This window comes from Corvus moneduloides, chromosome 4 (assembly GCF_009650955.1).
Source record: "Corvus moneduloides isolate bCorMon1 chromosome 4, bCorMon1.pri, whole genome shotgun sequence".
NCBI classification, from domain to species: domain Eukaryota; kingdom Metazoa; phylum Chordata; class Aves; order Passeriformes; family Corvidae; genus Corvus; species Corvus moneduloides.
The window spans coordinates 60,875,489-60,895,131 of record NC_045479.1 but is presented as its reverse complement, the minus strand read 5'-3'; the positions used below and the strand labels follow the sequence as shown (position 1 = coordinate 60,895,131).

The 19,643-nt window shown below is 36.8% G+C and overlaps 1 protein-coding gene across 1 annotated transcript in view; it reads left to right on the top strand.

The window, feature by feature from the left end:
• PRKAR2B (protein kinase cAMP-dependent type II regulatory subunit beta) overlaps positions 1 to 14,874 on the top strand; it is an 83,029-nt gene extending 68,155 nt beyond the window's left edge. Inside the window, exons 5-11 of the mRNA XM_032106440.1 lie at positions 5,524 to 5,630; positions 6,915 to 7,068; positions 8,299 to 8,400; positions 8,951 to 9,025; positions 9,769 to 9,834; positions 9,949 to 10,087; positions 11,530 to 14,874. Of these exons, the coding sequence (XP_031962331.1) occupies positions 5,524 to 5,630; positions 6,915 to 7,068; positions 8,299 to 8,400; positions 8,951 to 9,025; positions 9,769 to 9,834; positions 9,949 to 10,087; positions 11,530 to 11,663 (777 nt within the window). The 3' untranslated portion in view covers positions 11,664 to 14,874. The remainder of the gene's footprint in view (positions 1 to 5,523; positions 5,631 to 6,914; positions 7,069 to 8,298; positions 8,401 to 8,950; positions 9,026 to 9,768; positions 9,835 to 9,948; positions 10,088 to 11,529) is intronic.
• Positions 14,875 to 19,643: the final 4,769 nt, after the last annotated feature.

Sequence of the window (19,643 nt, the reverse complement as noted above, 5' to 3'; positions counted from 1 at the left end):
TTGTCAAGCATTGGAAGAGACTGCTCAGGAAAATGTTTTGGTCACCATCCCTGGAGGTATTTAAAAGATGTGTAGTTGTGGCGCTTGGGGTAGTTACAAAGTATGAAATGTGTTACTGAGCCTGTCTGATGGGCGTATGCACGATATTCCAGAGGCAGAGTACTAATTTAGCATGTAACTGTGTGGAAGACGGTTAAGGTATATTCTCAAGGAAAATACTATTGCTTGAAAATATTGACTGTACATTGAAATACAAATTAGATTCTTTGAGAGTGAAGAAATAAATACCTTTTCATTAGTTTAAAAGTGGATATTACACAAGGGAATTAAATATTTTGAATTGGATCAATAGTGCTGCTAACATTTTTATCAGAGTTCCGCTGGAGTATATGTGCATGGTTTTGTTTTGAAAAACAAATGCGGAGAGGTGTAGACATGAATTCTGTAATTTATCTTCCTCTACAAGTTTCTGAGTTGATAATTTAAGAAGTCCTTTACTTCCCATGGTTTTCTTGCTTGTGTTTTGCTAACATTTGCTACCTCTCCCCCCCTCCCCATCCCCAGTCCCCTTCCTTTTCTGGTATTGTCTGCTTAATTGACTTCTTAATACCATGTTGAATATTAATTTGTTGATATTTCAAATTACACAAAGTGAGGAAAAGGTGGCCAGCAGGATGCCATTTTAACTGGGGCTCATTTTATGAACTCAGGGACAATAGAAGAACTGTCGATTCACTTTGTTCACATGATAATCTTACAGCTGTGTCTCAGAATGTTTTTACATATGAGACAAGCAAGTCTTGTTGCTACTATTTTGCTAAAGTGCAACAAGTCTTCTGCCCCCTGGATTGTGCAGGCTGTCTTGGATCTAAAAAGGAAATTAACTGAGGTTTCCTGTCTACCAGGGAGCACTCCAGCAGCACACTCACTCTTTTGTGGGATTCCCAAGCATATATAATCCCAACATACCATCCATTACTTTAGAGATTTAATGCACACAGCTTGATAGCTGGATTTTACCAGCTCCTGTCAAATGCCAGATTAGGATTGGCTCAGTTTGCTGTTAGATGCCACATCATTTTAATTGTAAAAATGTAGCTATGCCTTCTGTCCTCTGAATACCTTTTCTAAAAGTCAGGAAAGAAAATTTTCAGAAGTTACTTTCTGCATTTGTCATTGTCATGACTGCCAGTGATGATCACGCCCTGCTTTCCATTTTATCTACAGTGCCTTGATTGATTCAGGTAGTACTTTGTCAAACAACAAACATTTATATCAGCAGTTTAAACATTGATGCTTCTTGGAAACCCCAGTGTTTGAGTTTAGTATGGAGAACTTTATCCTTTTTCCTTTTACAAAACAGCTCACAGTAAATTTTTAAACTGATATTAAGAAGACACATACCTGGCACAGCAGTAGCAAAGCACTTGGTAGTTTGGCAGTTAAAAGAGCCTTTGGCATTTGGGAAGGACATGCCATGGTCTACCAGCTCTCTTGAATAAAAGCTGTCTTGCAAGGACATACAACTGACTGGATTTTTAATCTGTGTGAGATGTGTACTAAATATAATCTCAATTATACTTAACATCTATTATCTAATTGTTGACAAGGAATTGTGTTGAGCTGGGATTGCCATGTTTGTTTTGTTGACTTGAGAGAAATTGACGTTAACATACTGTTTTCAAACGCAGCAACATGCATCTGGAGGACAGTACTTTGTGATACAAAGTCTATGAGAGGAGAGTTGTGAGTGTTTAGTTGTAGCTTTTCACTTGACCTGGCAAGAGGGATGGAATCACACACTGTGTCAGGGGAATGTCCTTGGTAAACCATTTATCATTCCTGTCTGGGGCTTTTTTCTTCTAAATCTCATCCTGCCTTTTGTAAGCAATTGTAAATGTGTACAAAATTCTGTGCATTTCCAATATGGAATGGCAATGCAACAGGCTTGCACACACCTTACTAATGCAGGACTTACTGGCATCACAGGAGCATGGTGGGACAATTCCCATGACTCCACTGAGATGGAAGGATACAGGATCTTTAGGAAGGACAGGAAGAGGAGACAAGTAGGTGGTGTTGCCCTCTACATCAATGACCAGCTGGAGTGCATGTAGTTCCACCTGGGGATGGATGAGGAGCTGACAGGGAGCCTATGGGTCAGCGTTAAAGGGAGGGCAGGGACAGGTGACATTATAGTGGGGGTCTTCTACAGCTGCCCAACCAGGAAAACTGAGCAGGAGGTTCTCTACAGACAGATTGGAGCAGCCTCACATTCACAGCTCCTGGTCCTCATGGGGGCCCTTCAACCACTCCCAACATCTGTCAGAGGGAAAATACAGCAGGGCACGGGCAATCTTGGAATGCATTGATGTTAATGTCCTTCTCCAAGCGACAGAGGAGGCAGCAGGAAGAGATGTTATGTGGACTGTTAGGAAGTTAATTAAAGCATGGACAGAAGTAAATCTCGCCAAGGACATCAAGGGTAATAAAAAAAGCTTCTTTAGATATGTCAGTGATAAAAAACAGACTAGGAAAAATGTGGGTCCTCTCAGGAAGGGTGTGGGAGACCTGGTTACTCAGGACATGGAGAAGGCTCGGGTACTCTACAACTTTTTTGCCTCAGTCTTCACCAGCAAGTGCTGCAGCCACACTGCCCAAGCTGCAGAAGGTGAAAGCAGGCATGGGGAGAATGAAGAGCCACCACTGTAGAACAACCCCAGCTGAGTTCAAGAACATCTCAGGTGACTGAAGGAGCACAGGTCCATGGGACCTGACGAGATATGCCCATGGGTCTTGAGGGAACTTTCTAAGGATGTGGCTAAGCCACTACCCATCTTATTTGAGAAGTCATGGCAGTCCAGTGATTTGAAACAGGGAAATATAATTCCCATTTTTTAAAAAGGAAGTGAAAAGGACCCAGGGAACTACAGGCCAGTCAGTCACAAAAACCCCCCATCCTGTTTTCATTTTACATGTATTTTTGAAGGTAGAACTGCTTTAAGGAAAAAAAGCATTTAGACTGCACCATTTTACAAAATACTAGAATTAATTCTGTTTATAAAACAGATCTGCTTTTTAATTCTAAAATTACCTATCTTTATCTTTTCAAAGTAACAACAGAGGGTGCCAGTAAATTGAGCCTCAGTCTGGCAGAGATTCAAGAGGATTCACATAGAGCAAACTGGGCAAGCAAGTTATGTAATTCTCATTGTAAAAGCAAAAACCATGTTCCTGGTTTGGTTACTGCAGTCTGCTCTGTCTTAATTTAAAGTGGAAAATTTTAGGAAAGGGACCACTTGCCTTTAAGTTAGTTGCAGTTTATTTAGGAAGTTAAAATTCATATGCAATGCTTCAGCAGTTACTAGACTGCTCTCAGATGTATTAAATATCTTCATGTTTTAAACATTTTTAAAAGGGAATTGGATTTGCGAATTCTACTCAGTTGCATTAAAAAATTGTAGATTTACATACTGGAAAAGTTGTGGTTTGGTGAGCTGGATTCATAGTTATGAGATTGAAAATGTTTTAACCAGAAATCCAAGATGAAGCACACTGAATAAAGATTTTAACTATATGTGTTATTCCTCCATTGCTGGAAATAACTGTCTTTTTGGTTTAACCTTTTTTCCCAAGGTATCTTGGAAGTATTTTAATTTCTAGGGTTCAATGCCCATATAATCCATTTTTCTTGCATTGCTTGCACTTAGATGATAACGTGGCCTCTAGCCTCCCATGAAGTGTGGAGTATTCTGTATGTTCTCACTTGTCAAAAGGCAGACAAGGGCTGTTGGTTGGGGAGCCACTTTGCCAATTCAGGTGTAAAGCCAGAGGAAGGGAAGGTGCTGCTTCAAGTGCTTCAGACAACAAGCTGACATTGGGTCAGTTTTGCAGATTCTGTAGGAATTTCTTCTCGTTTACATAGAGAGGACTGAAAAGAATGAAGTAATGTTACCTATTCATTTAAGCATGGAAGTTTTTAAAAGGCAACTCCTGTACATGATTTTCAGTCTCTCCCAATGGCACCCACTCACACTTTTCTTTCTCTGAAATGAACTATAACACATTCACTGATATCTGAAATGATCCATCTTTTTTCAAATACATACCTGTCTATACTAACAAAGGTACTGAACAGAGACATAGTTAAATGATCCTTTGCTGGCCTGCTGGCCAGGAGGGCTGCCTGATGTCTCCCTGTACTTTACCATGATCAACTGCACTAAAGATGGATACTGCCATTCTGTTGTTCTTTGTGCCCACACACAGCCAACTCTGTGAAGGAAAACTTGTATTCAGCTTCCATTTTTCAAAAAGGCTTGGGTAACATGGTACTGCTGGTATTTTTAAAAGCTTTCAGTAAGTAAAAAATTCAACAGCATAAGGATGGAATTCATTACACCTAATTTATCTGTCTAAAAATTGTGTGTAACTGGGAGGTACAGTAGATCTCTCTATCCTCAGAGGAAAGAAAGGGAAATTTCTAGAGAAGTATTCTGAACTATCTTGTATGGTTATCTCTGTCCAGGGGCTGCAGGAGGATTCTAGAGGACTGACTTAGGCTGGTGTTCTTTGGAAAGGCAAATGCCATCCATCTTTCAGTGGCTGGAAATGCTGTGAACCAAACCTCTGCAAAATGCAAATTTACAGGCTTTTTCTACCATGGTTTTCACTAGAATCTGCCTGTTTCAGTATGATACATACTTAATAAGTTTCAAGAAGTAGAGTATAGAATTCTAGGCATATTACAGAATAAACCAAAAATAAAATTTAAATTTTTAATTTATCTTTTTAGGATTCTTAATCCACAATGAGCTGTGTTTGTTTTTTCTAGATGTGAATAGTCAAGTTTTAGGAGATTTACATTAAATAAGACAAATTAAGTAATTAATGCTTTGTTTTTGTTATTAGACAGTCATAATTAAAATGATCACATTTGGTTAGTCTGTTAACATTTCTCTCTCAACAAAGTAGTTTTGTAGCTGTGTGTAAATTCCTACTTCCCAACGAGTCCAGCATTTGCTTACTCAGCCAAAGCACTGCAGACCTTTATAGTTGCATCTGGCCCAACATTCTGCAGGCATTGTAAACTTAGACTTTCAAAATACTTCACAATTATTTTGAAACTAAATTCTATAAGGAAGTTCTAAAGACAAAATCGGGTAAATGTATCATTTAGAATAATGGATACAGGTTTTTTTTCAAGGGTATAACGTTACTCACTTGTGAAGGGTGAAATTCTGTCTTTGGATGGTCATGAGCAATTTACGTTGCAAGGAAGATCTATTTTATCATTTGCAGTGACAAGTGGGAAGCTGTGCTCTGAACACTGGAAGAGGAAAACCTAACACTGAATACTAAATAGAGCTGTCTTTCTATTATTGATCCACGCATTTCTGTAGCATGAATATTTTCCACCATTAACATTTTTTATCTGCATATTGGGAAGCTGGCCAGTTAGTTAATTTGAAGAGTAAAATTTTAAAAGCAGATAATTTCTTGTCTTTGTGTTCTTTTAAACAGGAACAGATGTCTCAGGTGTTGGATGCAATGTTTGAAAAGATGGTTGAAGGAGGGGAACATGTAATTGATCAAGGGGATGATGGTGACAACTTCTACGTCATTGACAGGTGAATTGCTGTGTCTTATTATAACACAAAGTATTATGCAAAATTCCATTGAGAAAAGTCTGTATTCTATAAAGTTGTATTTAACACTTACATTACAGCTTTCCTCTTGGTATCCAGTGACAGGACTCATGGGAATGGTTCAAAGCTGTGCCAGGAGAAGTTTAGATTTGACATTAGGAAGCATTTCTTTACCAAATGAGGTCAAGCACTGGAAAAAGCCTCCTAGAGAGGAGGTCGATGCCCCAAGCCTGTCAGTGTTTAAGGGGCATTGGGACAATTCTTTTAATAACAGTCTTTAATTTTTGGGCAGTCCTGAAGTGGTCAGGTAGGTGGACAAAATTATTGTTGTAGGACCCTTCTAACTGAAATATTAAATCAGATGATCATAAAAGTGTGTCAGGATTCTGTGCTGGAAAGACAATATTTTTCAGCCTTCTGAGGTTACAGTTTGTCATCTCTTACCCAAAAGGCTGCAGGGACTTTACAATATTCTGTCAGCCTTGTGATTTTTAGGTGTAGGGTTATCACCTCTGTGTCCCCTATCAATGAAATAAGTACACAGATTTTTGCATTACATTCACAGGATTTATCAGTGCATACCGTACAAATATTCACCACTGAAGAAAATGATGGCTCAGCATCAATGGGCATGGCAACTTGATGTTTTACAAGATACCAGATTTTTCTGCATTCCCAAAGCAAAAAAAAAATAAAGCTATTAAATTAACGATGGCGAGAAGAAATGCACAATATATTAGAAAAATGCATATATTTATTTCATGATCTTATGTTGCTCCTCAGATACATTCCTTCTGTTTCCTACATCTGTGTTGTTTCATTAGAAATTACTACTTTAAAATATTTAAAATATTAAATAACTTGTATAATTATTTCAGTGATCCTATCATAGCAATTTTTGCAAAGACTTGTGACATTTGTATTTAGTGTGGTTAAAATGAAATTAAGAAACAGATACTAAGTTAGATCTTAATTTTTAATAAGTTCTAGTGATAGATCACTGTACATCCATTCTATCTTTAAACTGAGTTAATGTAAAAACTAATAACCCTTTCCTTCCCCATAAAGAGGATTATTTATATTATTTATTCTTTATAGAAGTCATTGAGATGTCTTTACAAGGTATTTAATACCATTTAAGCCAGCAAACGTATATATTTCAAATGCTTTATCTTTGGAATTCACAGTATAAAAAATATCGTGAGAGGCTGCTTAGCAAAGGCCAGGCTGGATTCAACTCATGGTATTTATATATTTTATTAACAGAGGTACATATGATATTTATGTAAAGTGTGATGGTGTTGGGAGGTGTGTCGGAACCTATGATAATCGAGGATGTTTTGGTGAGTTGGCCTTAATGTACAATACACCCAGAGCAGCTACAATTATAGCTACCTCTCCTGGTTCCATCTGGGGTTTGGTAAGTAGAGTGCTTCTTTTAAGCTATCTTTTAAAAAATACATTCTATATAGATTTCACTGGCATGCTATATATAAGCAGTAAAAAAAAAAAAAAAAAGAAATTATAATTTCAGAAAGTTTAATTCTAGAAATCCTGAGAAATCCCAACAAAATGCTATCTTTTTCCAGAATCCACAGATGCAAATCTGAGGATTAATAAAATACTGACTTTAAAAAAAAAAAAAAAAAAAAATTAATTATAATTTCCCAAATTGAAAACCATTTGATAATTGCATATTAATTTTTTTCCCCACGTCTTGATTGGAAATGCCTTTGTTTCCAGAGTAAAATTCCAATATGAGGTTATTTACTAGTGTTATACTACCTGGATCTTTGACAAGAGTAAGCTAATTTACCACAAAAGTAGAACTGGGATGGCCATCATCTTCAAGATATACATATTGATCCAATGACTGACCTCAGGATTGAAATGAAGCATGTTTTTTCACCAGCTTAATCCATGTGACTTTTGGGATTGTTTAGGAAACTGTAAGAATGGCTTTAAATTGGATTGGATTGTGTTAGCCAGTAAGTGCCCACTGTAGCAGTGAAGGCTTGCAATGCATTTCCCCTCTGCCTGTCACCAGGGCACAGCCACACAAAGTTAAGAGAAGAAAACACCATGTGTGTAGTTTTTCCATCTGTCTGGTTCACTTGCATGGCCAAATCCTAAGGAATGTTCAGTTGGCTGTTTAGGGCAGCAGTGAGTCTTGTTGTGCTGAAATAGCAGAAAGTGGACTGTGACCTAAGACCCAGATTCATGTATTTTGGTTTTGTTTATATAAAAACCTAAAAGCCTCTTTGAGTACATACCAATTTGTGATTGTATGGGACCTCAGGATAATGAATTAAGTTTGTAAATTAAACATCTAAATATTGAGGATTTCTTAAATATCCTAAATTGCCCACTCAGTGTTCACTGCTGTAAACTCTATCCTCTGTGCGTGAACTCAGTATGTACTCTCGGCAGAGATTTTCATAGTGTGATCACATCAGGAGCTTAACTTTAGCAGCTCTTGATTGACCTCTAGAGGAATCTTTCTCAACTGACTGTAGGGAGAGACCAGTCAGGTTGACAGCTACACTGGATGACTAAAACTGGGTAATTTGATCATATTCAGCCAGGTCTGAAGTATTTTCTAGCACATATTTTCAGTTAGTAAACTCTCTTTTTCTCTTTGTGTTTACAGGATAGGGTAACATTCCGAAGAATCATTGTAAAAAATAATGCCAAAAAGAGAAGAATGTATGAAAGTTTTATTGAGTCATTGCCATTCCTTAAATCTTTAGAAGTAAGATTTTTACTGCATTATTTTAATGGTTGTATTGGACCTACCTGATAAGATTCTGCTTTTGAAGACTTTAAATTTGGCATTGGAAGTGTCTGCACATTAAAAGTTTGCATACTTTTTTTTGGAAAAGGACATTTAAATTTTTTTTTTAATTTAGGATAAATAATTATTATTCGTATTGTATTTTAAAACCTAAATTAACTTTACTTTCAGTTTCCCTAAACTTAGTTTTACGAGATATTAGCCAATAAAATTAAACAATGACTTGGGGAATTTAAAAATATTTTATCAGCTATATTTTTACATATATTTTTACATGCATGCTTTTCTGAACATAATTTTTGAAGGCTTCTTACAAAAATAGAAGCATATCAGAATAGCTGTTAAATATGTAATATACCCTCTGGAACACTATTCAGCAGTTCTTTTTTTAATTGTAATCAAACCAGGAAAATAAAGATTCATGGAAAGAAATACGAAAGGGCTTTCTAAATATATGCTATCATAATGTTAACCAAATATTTCTTACATTTTCTTTTTTTAAATGAAGGTATCTGAGCGTTTAAAAGTGGTTGATGTGATCGGTACCAAAGTGTACAAAGATGGAGAACAAATCATTGCTCAGGTACAGTTTCTTCCTAGTTTTAGTTTTTCTTTCATAATAGTTAACAATAATCATGTTATTTATAGACAATGCATACTTTCAAACCCTATTTTTCTTTCTCACATTAAATCAATGAATCTTAAATGTAAGAGGTGGCTATTTTGTTTCAAAAGCTCACTTTTCACTTACGATACTTTCAAGAACAACCCTCTTTGTTGGCATAAATAAAGGAGTCAACATTTTTAGTATACTTAGAAATTCAAACTTTGTAAGTATGCTTCCAATGAGGAGCACTGAAGACTCACCTTGGTCTTGTTGTTAAAATATGGTAACCTTTTCAAGAAGAAACTCTTCAGGATAGGCAATTGTGATTGTCTTGCCCCAGAATATTTAGTGGATATCACACAGCCCCTGAGGCTTTTTATATTGGAAACTTGGTAAGGAAAATAATTTGGGAGGAACACAGAAGTGGATAAATAGTCGTAAGGATCCTAAAAATCTTCCACAACGTTGGTTTTCTCTGCTTTTTGTGTAAGGCACAGTCAGCTATGTCTTTTCATAAAAAGGCCTTGCTGACAGTTCTGTATAGATGTTTTGATTGCTATGTGTCTAGAGTATCGTTTTCAATTTAAAAGTGGTTTCTTTTGCAACAGGTATCAAAAAGAGGAGCTTCAAGGCACTGGTTGCAAATATTATGATGCTACCATGAAACTAAAAGGAAATTTTACACTTTTTTTACTCACTTTATTTTTTTTCTTGTGCAGGGTGACTTGGCCGATTCTTTCTTTATTGTGGAATCTGGAGAAGTAAGGATTATAATGACAAGGAAGGTAAGCATCCCTAAAACAACCTTTTTTTTTACCATTGTCACTAAAATCCTGAGTTCGGCAAATTTCTCCTCTCATACTCTTTCTTTCTCTTTCTTTTTTTACATGGTATTTCAGGGTAAACAAGATCTAGAAGAGAATGGAGCAGTAGAAATAGCTCGATGCTCAAGAGGACAGTATTTTGGAGAACTTGCTCTTGTAACCAACAAACCCCGAGCTGCTTCTGCTTTTGCTCTTGGCACTGTCAAATGTTTAGGTATTATTCAATATTATTTTATATATAATATAAAATGACACATAATCTGTTTGGTTGTTTCTATTGTGACTCTGTCTTTCTCCAGAATATAAGATTTAAGGTTGTTTCAGTAATCACCTATTATTGTGCATTACTATTTGCATTACTTACCTGCAAAACTTACTTGCAATTGATAAATACTATTACACAACATTTCTCTAACATTTCTCTAATTGTATGGAAGTAAACATTGTTTTAGGACAGTACAGAGTATTGCTGCAAACCACTTATAACTATCAGATAAATGTCTAATACTCTGCAGAAAGGTGAGGTGTTTCTTTTCTTAGTAGACTGACTCATCTAAGAAATAATTCTGTTAAAAATCCTGTGCCTTTTTATCCCCATGACTTAAGCTTTTAACAAATTCTTTTGTCTTCACCAGCTGTTAATTTAGTCATCCCATCACACTGTAGTCTCAGGCACAGGAAGAGTGAAGACTGTAGGAGTTGTGTTCATAGACAACCCTTTGCATCCATTGTTTTTCATGGTCGGATGTTTAGCTCCTAATTACGGGAAAACTGTAAACTGCAAAATAGATTTGGCATTCCTGCATAACAATTTGATGACCAAGCCAGTGACCAAAAAGTTTCTCTATTTTTTTAAAATAAATCTTAACTCCAAACACACTGAGATGATCAGGCAATAGAGATCAAAGATAAGACACATGGGAAAGAATAAGAGGCAGTGGTGAGGAAGAATGTTATTATCCATTATGGATGAATAACAAAGATCTCCGGTACTTCCCAAACAGCAGACATCTTGAACATTTCTCGGGAGACAAGAGATTACAGGCCAGCAGGTTGGAAGTATATGAAGTTTCCTCCCTGGCCTATTGGCTGGAACTATAGAGGATCACATTATGTGATCAGATAAAGAAAATACTCTGGTTGGCCATGCACTGACAGTGCATGTGAATTACTGTTTTCAACTTTTTGCTCATTTGCTGGGAAAATGAGTATTCATTACCATTTTTACTTTGGGTGGAAGCAAATAAAAAGAGCAAGGAAATAGGCTGTTAGAACCCAAATAGAGCCAACAACATCACGTAAGGACGTGGCTTTTTGAAATCTCATGGGTTTTAAAACTTTATTCTATGGAGGAATCCAGGCCCCTTCAGACTTCTTCACCAGCTTTTGGGTAACATAAATCTTACTATGAAAATACTTTCAAAACAAGGAACAGAGAAAGTTCAAGTTTATTTATGAAGTTTCAAGACAGCAATGTGGTGGTTGATCTTGGTTTTGCTAAGGTAAGTGGTTCCTTTCTGTGCAAACAATGTATATGCCTCAGTAGTATATGTTGTCATTTAAAATCTTAAATTGGAATATCATAAATACTAGGATTAGTGTCTGTAACTGATGAGCACATCATATTCTTTCTCTTTCTCTCCCTTTTTATCTTAGTTATGGATGTTCAGGCATTTGAAAGGCTTTTGGGACCTTGTATGGAAATTCTGAAAAGAAACATTGCAAACTATGAAGAGCAGCTAGTTGCTCTGTTTGGAACAAACATGGACATTGCCGATACCAGTGCATGAACTAAACATTGGAGCAACAAGATCTGTTATGAGAATATAGCACAGTAGTGGTTAGTCCACTGAGAAATTGTCTCTCTTCCTATAGATGCCAAGCATTTTCTGTGATTTTAAGAATGGGATTGGGGTTTTTTGGTTTGGTTTGGTTTTGGTTGGGTCGTTCTTTTGGTTTTGTTTGTTTGTTTTTTTACTTATTACAGTGGAGAAATAGTAAAGAAAATAGCAATTCAATAAATGGAGGGCTTGATTTTTAAAAGTGCTTAGAATTGATGGTTCCATCTGATATAAGGGCGACCTGTAGTAGCACAGCACCTTTGAAAATCAAGTCCTTTAACACAGCATTTCCTTAAAGAATAGATTTAAAAAAAAAAACCCACATGTGATGAACTTGTTAAACCAGCTTCTGTTCTTCAAAAAGGTTACATCTTTTCTGGAAAGACTGTTAGTTTGAATGTGATATGTTGAAAGTATTAGTGCACACAAAGTGTTTATATGTATTAATACAGAAGATATACAGTAGATATTACTTTTTGACTATTGCAGTTGTCATGATTTTATGTTGCATTTATCACAGATGTAGTGAATCACAAGATTAATCATAAGATAAAGCATGACAATGCGTTTTGTGTAACGCTCATGACCCAAATCTGATTTTTAACATTTTGTAATTTGTTTTAAAGTCCTCTTTGTTTAATATGTCATGTTTCAGCACGACATTGTAATATCTTATGCAATTTAGAGGACTTGTATATTTTTGCAATAAACTGCATTTTTATTAGTTACATGAATTCTGTACATGAGTGAGGACAGCTGACAAATTAACCTTAATGCTTTCAAAGCAAAGGCATGGGTCATTGTCATGTTCTACCTAATCATACATAATCTATATTGTTTTCCTTCTCCCTTGTTTTATATTTATGCATTTTGTCTTCTCTATTTATGCTTGTTCTCTAGTTAATTTTTTTTTGCATCTCACCTTTTTTATTGTTAAATCTGTTTCAAGTGAAATGATCTCTGTATATCTCTCTTCTTGCAGTCTAATCTTAGCTATCAGAGTCAATTACTGAAGTGATTGATATCAAAAGCCATGCTAAACTAAGCTTGTCCTTGAAAATCCTTAACAGGAAGTGCAAAAATATTTTTAATTTGAAAGATCAGTACTTCCAAAGCTTTGCACACATCTGTCATTGTTAAAGCTAACATGTCTTGCTTTCAAAAACCTGTAGGTCATCATGAAATAACATGTTCAGCCATAATAGCATGGGATACCTTCTGAGACTGAGGAGAGAGAGTATCATCTTAATTAGGAGCACAGGGCTCACTGCTTACGAGGCTCTGTGACTGGGAATTTCAGGCACAGTCCAGTTCAATCCTGCTTACTGACCTGTCTGTTGATGTTCATGGACAGCCAGTGCACATACTGGCGATGGGCAGTGCTGCCAAAATGACACTGCAAGAGTTGTAGGAAGGCTGCTTGTGCCCTGGTTCAAACACCTGAACTATAACATCTTTCCTTCTTAGATAATGACTTTTCTAATGCCATATATTTGTGTATGTTGATGTAATCATTATGCTACAGTTAGTGATACGTTCTGACAATTTATATAATCATACCTGTATATGAAATCATGATTATATAATATGATAACAGTATATAATTTATATCATATAGTATGGTATAAATTATAAGTCAGATTCCTAACAAAATAAAATCTGAGCAAAATTTATAAATGTAATTTTTTTTTACCTAGAAACCTGGTATGAATAATTGCACATACGATAACTTGCCTTTGTACTTTTGATTTATGGAAAAAAGAGAAGCCTGTTATACTAGAAGGAAATATCAGGTAACCAAAATCTACACTCTTGTCATTCTGTACGCTAATCTCTAAAAGCTACCTATATTTTGCACTGGCTTGATGTGATTAAGAAAAATGCTAGAAATTACTTGTATGGCAGTAAACTACAATCAAGGCCATAAATGCCAGTCATGATATTTTCAATATTGCTGGTTCTATTTAAAGTTTCCTTACAATAAACAACACTTTTATATATAAAAATCTATGTTTATTGATATTGTTGTTGTCTTTTAATTCTATTACCATAAAGTTACAAGTGACCTATTTATATTAGTTTATTAAAAAAATCATAATTCTTAACACTTTCATGCTGATTTTCATAAATGACATTGTGAATGCTCTGTCTACTCAGAACAGGCAACATGTTGATGCAGTAATTGTCATAACTATTTGATGATTTGCTTGTAGTTTATAGCTGGGAAAAAGCTGTGGAGTAACAAATATAGGACAATCAGAGACTTTGGATTTTCTGATTCCCAAAATACAGCTTTATTGTGTTGCTCTTGGGCACTGGATGATTTCTGGAGCTTTCTTTGTTGGTAAATTCAGGGGAGCTTAACCAACAGTAACAAGTTATCACTTTTTACGTTTCATCCAAATCATTATATCCTTCATTATATCAATCATTATATCCAGGATTTCTCCTGGATCTCTTCATATGTACATTTCAAATGTGCCAGGCTTCATGTCATGAATGTGGTGAGTGTTCATCCCAAGAATGAAATCATACCAAGTTACTGATTTTTTTTTTACAGACCTTTCAATAAAAAGTAAACAATTCTAATAATTTTAAACAACACAGTATCAGATTTACCTTATTAGACTCTGTGTCCATGCTTAAGTTACCTGAGGCTTCTGTTATTAAAGATTTTTGTTGAGTTTGTTGAAAATATGCTCCACTGAGTGAGGACAGAAAATCCTGAGAGAAATCCTGTATGAGAGGCATTCACGGGTTCACACGTTTTACTAACCAGAAGAGAATCGACATGGCAATAAATGGTTGTTTATAAATGCCTTAACCATGGGGAAAAAAAATCTGATTGCAGCCCTGAATTTGATCACAAGACACCCTGAGGTGAGCAAGATTCCTTGATCCTACTGCTGATGACTTTTTAAATGTCAAATGACATTGTGCTCCATGAGATTTAATGCAAATTAATCTGAAATAAACACATACGAAGTCATTCCCTTCTGGATCTCCTGTTTAAGGACCAGAAGTGACCAGCTGTGGAAGTCTTGAGGCAAACCTCTGAAGAGTATTGTGAAACCATTTACAGCCTAAACCACTATCGCTCCATCTTCTTCCCTTGTGTTGTCTTTTCTATTCAATAAAGACTATTCTGCTCCTTGCTGGATGGAATGGTGGGTTTAGTTTTGTTTTGGTTTTGGTGATTCGGTTTTGTTTTGCTTGAAATGTTTGGTGCTTCAAGCTTTCTGTAAGGTGACTCTGTGATAAGTTGTCATGATTGTGCCATTTTGTAGTCCATAGCACACTTGCCATGACAAAAATTATTGTTTACTCAATATCAGAGTTACCAGATGTGCAAAATCAGTGTCTTCTGGCCATCCTCCACAGACCTGGCAATTCTTAGTTGTCTTTTTTTTCAGATGTTTTCTGCATCTGATAGCGTTTGCTGAACAAAGTGCTTTGCTGGAAGTCAATTTGCCACAGCATGGACATTCTTACATCTTCTTGCCAAAGTTTTTATGTTAGTTCAAAGCTCTTTTTATCCAAACATACATGTGATGATTACAGGTGTATATTTTTTAAGTTTCTAAAATACTTTCCTGTGTCTATAGTTCTCAGCTATTACTGCAGGGAGGAATTGCCTCTTTGTATGCTGAGTATGTACAGATCTGTGCTGTTGACTGTCTTACAAAATTTAGAATCATTTTCAAATCGTTCTGAGAGTTGTATTTCCTTCAGATATATACCAAGGCTGTTTCCAAGTCCTTAATCTACTTTTTGGCTCAGAAAGATGCTTAGCAGGCTGGATACTCTCACTTCATGGACTAAAAGGAAGCTGAATAATCTTGGTAGGGTATAAAAAACCCAAAAAAAATTAGATTTTAACATTGTCTCTTCCTTCACACCATTTCTCTCTTTCCCTCTAAATGATCTTTATCCTGGCAGCCAGGTGAAGAGCCAATAGCAGTAGGGGGATATAAGGCAAGTGGAGTGACCGGCTGGGTCTGTGCTGGGACACAGTGGCCTCGTTGACTGGGCAGCCACTTGCCCTTCCTCATCCCCTTTGTCCCAACCCTGTCCCTTCTCTGATGGCAAATCAAAAGGAGTTGGAGTGCAGTTCTGGCATTGCCATGGCTGTGTGAATACAATGGCCAGGGCTGTGTTTCTTCAGAGAACTGGTAGAGGGATATGTGTGTAGGGGGGAACAGGGAAAAGACAAGGACCAAACTACTGCATAAAAGAAGCTGCTCAATCAAGACTATATGAAAAACTAACATTAGGTTTTACCAGATCATTGTGACAGTATCTGCTGACTCGACCTTTTCTTACTGAAGTAAATAAGAACAGCCTAAAAATAACATCATTCATTATATGAATACTTTGTCCTTTCTTCTTTGAAGGTATTGAATTATTTCAACTGAGCAGCTATGAAGTCTTGGGAGAGGATACTGCTCTGTGCAGGTTTCTGTGGATCACTAATTTCCTGGCAGCAAAGTGAGCCTTTGGGACCTGCTCCCTCACATCTCTGAAGATGCTGGAAACTCAGTTCTGATAAATGTCTTATCTAGAAAAATCCATCCAACTTACCAAGCAGCTCTATTATTATAGCAGAAATATTTCTCTGCATTCTAGGTTCCCACACTCTATATTATTTTTTTTGCTTTGTCCTTTTGGGGTCAGGTGGTGGGACTATCTCAAGCAACCTTAGCTTCACTGTACCATTAGTTTTTGGCTGCATCTGTATGACTATATCTATCAGAGGAAATTTTATGTGCCTGAGACTATTTGCTAGTACTGAGGCACTGAATGACCAACACTCATATCGTTTTCCAGTATTTCTCTGGGTTAATTTATAAGCTGTCTTGGAAGCTTTTTTCCAGCTTTCCATATGGGGTGGCCATATACAGATGGCCAGCTGAGAATAGTTCTTGGGCTACGGTAGTTCCTAAACCATATCTGAAAATTATTAGCTATTGGCTTGTGGAAAAATTGTACAAGGGCTATTCTAAAATGAATCATATGCAGTACAGATGATTGTAGTCCAGTGCCCAGAAACACTCACTGGCATTTTAATTTACCAATCAGCATAGAGGAAACCTACAGTTCTTCTGTAATCTCTTCTTGACTTGTTTTTCTGCAAGCTTTGAGCTGGGATGGAGGAGTTTTTTATTTATCATTCTTCTGGGGTTTTTTGTGATATATGAAGCCTTTATTTTTTTCCTAATACTATTGTGAATTTTAGTCTTGCTCTATCCTTGTAGGTGAAAAAAGTTTATCTAAAACTGGAATCTGTGCCATAATGACAGGAAATAAAATTCTCATTAATTCCTGACCTGTCTTGGAAGGGAAAAAAATAATCTCTGGCCTGTATTTATTCTATTTCTCCTCAGTTTGAGTCACTGCAGGAGGCAAATGAAATTTCTCTTTTAGCACTCAAGAGAAAACTTCTTTCCTGGGGGCAAAAAGTTTTCTGTTCCTTTGCTCTTCATTCCCAAGAGCATCTTCTGTGAGGAGATTAAGGACATGAAGTGCAGAGGTAGGATGTTATTAGGAACGTGGACAGAGTCAGCCACCATTGCAGCTAGCCACAAATGGCCATTGGAAGCGGGAATGAGTAAATAGCTTTAGGAGATACACAGGTCATTGTGAGAGGAGACAACTTATGTGAGGGTCTGGCAGAATGGCTGCAGAACAGAGGCTGCCACCCTGGGTAGGAGTAGAAGCTCTGGTGAGCGGGTTCTTCTGATGTTTGGGGGAGTATTTAGTTAATTACTGAGGGTGAATGTCTACATGCTGATGTGAAAGCTCTTGTAGCAGAATTAAAATAATGGTATGCTGTATTTCAGAGAGTCAGCAGTAACAGCCGTGACATAAGGGTAGGATTGACTTAGGACAGGAGGGATTAAAGGTGGAGATAAGCACAAACCCAATACGTAACATGTATTTTACTAATACAACTTTGACTGAAACATTACTGATTTTTAAAATCTACTTTGTGGCTTCTTAACTTTGTGGCTGGCAATTTTAAGAGGTAAGTAGCTAAGATGCAAATAAATCAGTATTTTCTAATTGTAGTCTCTCCTGTTTGTTTTGTGCGTCTTGGTAGGCACCTGTAATGTGACGGTAACTCAAGACTAACACTTCCCAATCTCCCACCCTATTTTCTACCTCTTACAACAGCAGAAGCAACTGAATCAGCAAAGCTACCAAGAGTGCCTGTGTTACACAGTATTGATTCATTCTCTGAGCACTCATTCATTTGGGCATGGAGTAAGGTGAGGTAGGGTGTGTGGAGGGGGAGTAATGATTTAATTAAAGACCAGACATCAGAGCAGAGTATGGCATTGACATAATCTTAATTCTGAAATTTAGATAATACATACTTGCCTTGAGCCAATGGGGTTAGTAAGTAACCTTTGCTAGTTTTGTGTGTCTTGCTGTCATCTACTGCATGGACTACCTGTCCCTTTACTTATTTTCACTTACATCCTCACTGAGTAAATGTTAACTTACTGTATGAAAAGGAGAGGTAGATTTGAAAATAAGAAAGCTGTTACGTGTCTCTTTTTAGAATTTCAAAACAGTTCAGACACTTATCTTTACAAGATTTTAATCTCAGTCCTAGGTAGGATTCATATTTTTGTGCTATGTCACAGATTCCAGCGTGATATCAAGGCTCTAATTCAGCAATGGTATTTACTTGTCTAGACCTCTGTCTGGAATCTGGGCCAGTGGATCTCAGAGACTGGGCTTCATATCTAACACACATGCATGAAGCTTTTGTAGAGAACTGTGAACCTCCACAGCAAATAGCTGTGAAGCTGTTTTGTTTTGGGTCCAAACAGTACATAGCAGGGTAGAAATGTGCTCCGTAACAAGATTCATGTCCTTTAGGCCAACAGACTTCTGAAGAAAGATGGGACTTGAGACAGGACTTTTTATCTTCTGTAGCTGCTTGATCCGACCTCTGCCATTTCCATCTTCTACACTGGGGCAGAGGGAGCTTTCAGAAGAGTACATTTTGAGTTTTATCTCACAAGTGGCTGTACCACAGGCACAGAAGCCTGTTTGCAGAATGGAGACATCTGCATGCCCTGGTCTTCTACCCCACCTCAATCTGGCGGTGCAGGGTCTGTGCTGAAACTCATTAAAAGCCCAGGAAGCTTAGATGTCTCTCCAAAGAGCCTAAAGGCTGTTTAGATGTGTGAGAGAGATCAAAAGAGAAGGGGAAGAAACACAGCCTTAAAATTCATTTTATCATGGAGTGGTGTAAAAAAGATGGTTCCTAGTTTACCAGCTTTCTATTTATTAAAAGAATGTATTTTAGAGAGGGGGTGCCATGAAAGCTTTCTTATATAAAGATGTATCTGTTATTTAGAAAAAGCCTGAATTGTAAATATAGGGAAAATGTGAGTTTGTGGGATGAGGGGTAGACAGCTGATATTATAATAAGCTGTCTAGTCATTTAATATTTGAATCTCAATATTACTTTAAAGATTATTTTCCTCAAGTTACTTTTTAAAATAACTCATGGTTTCAAATTAGGAAAATGATCTGTAAAGGGTTGGTTTGTTTGATCATGAAGCACAGAAGATTTTGAGTTAAATTCCATGGCATTGGCTTTTCTACTTTTAAAGCTAAGCTTGCTTACAGAGAGTAATAATTTCCAGTTCACACTGCAGAAGATACTGGGTGTTTTTCAGAGTAATGTCTGTCTTCAAACAGTGCCTACAGCTGTCAATGACTTTACTAACAGGCAAACAAATACTTCATGGAAAAGGCAAATCTCAAACTGATGTGCCAACGACATCTGCAGACTAAGTGTGTTGTGATGCCAAGCACAATTTTGGTGTAATTTCCTTTTTTTCTTTTTAATTGTGTTACCCTTGTAAGGCCTTGCAGGCCTGTGGAAACAACAACCCGGCATTCCCTCTA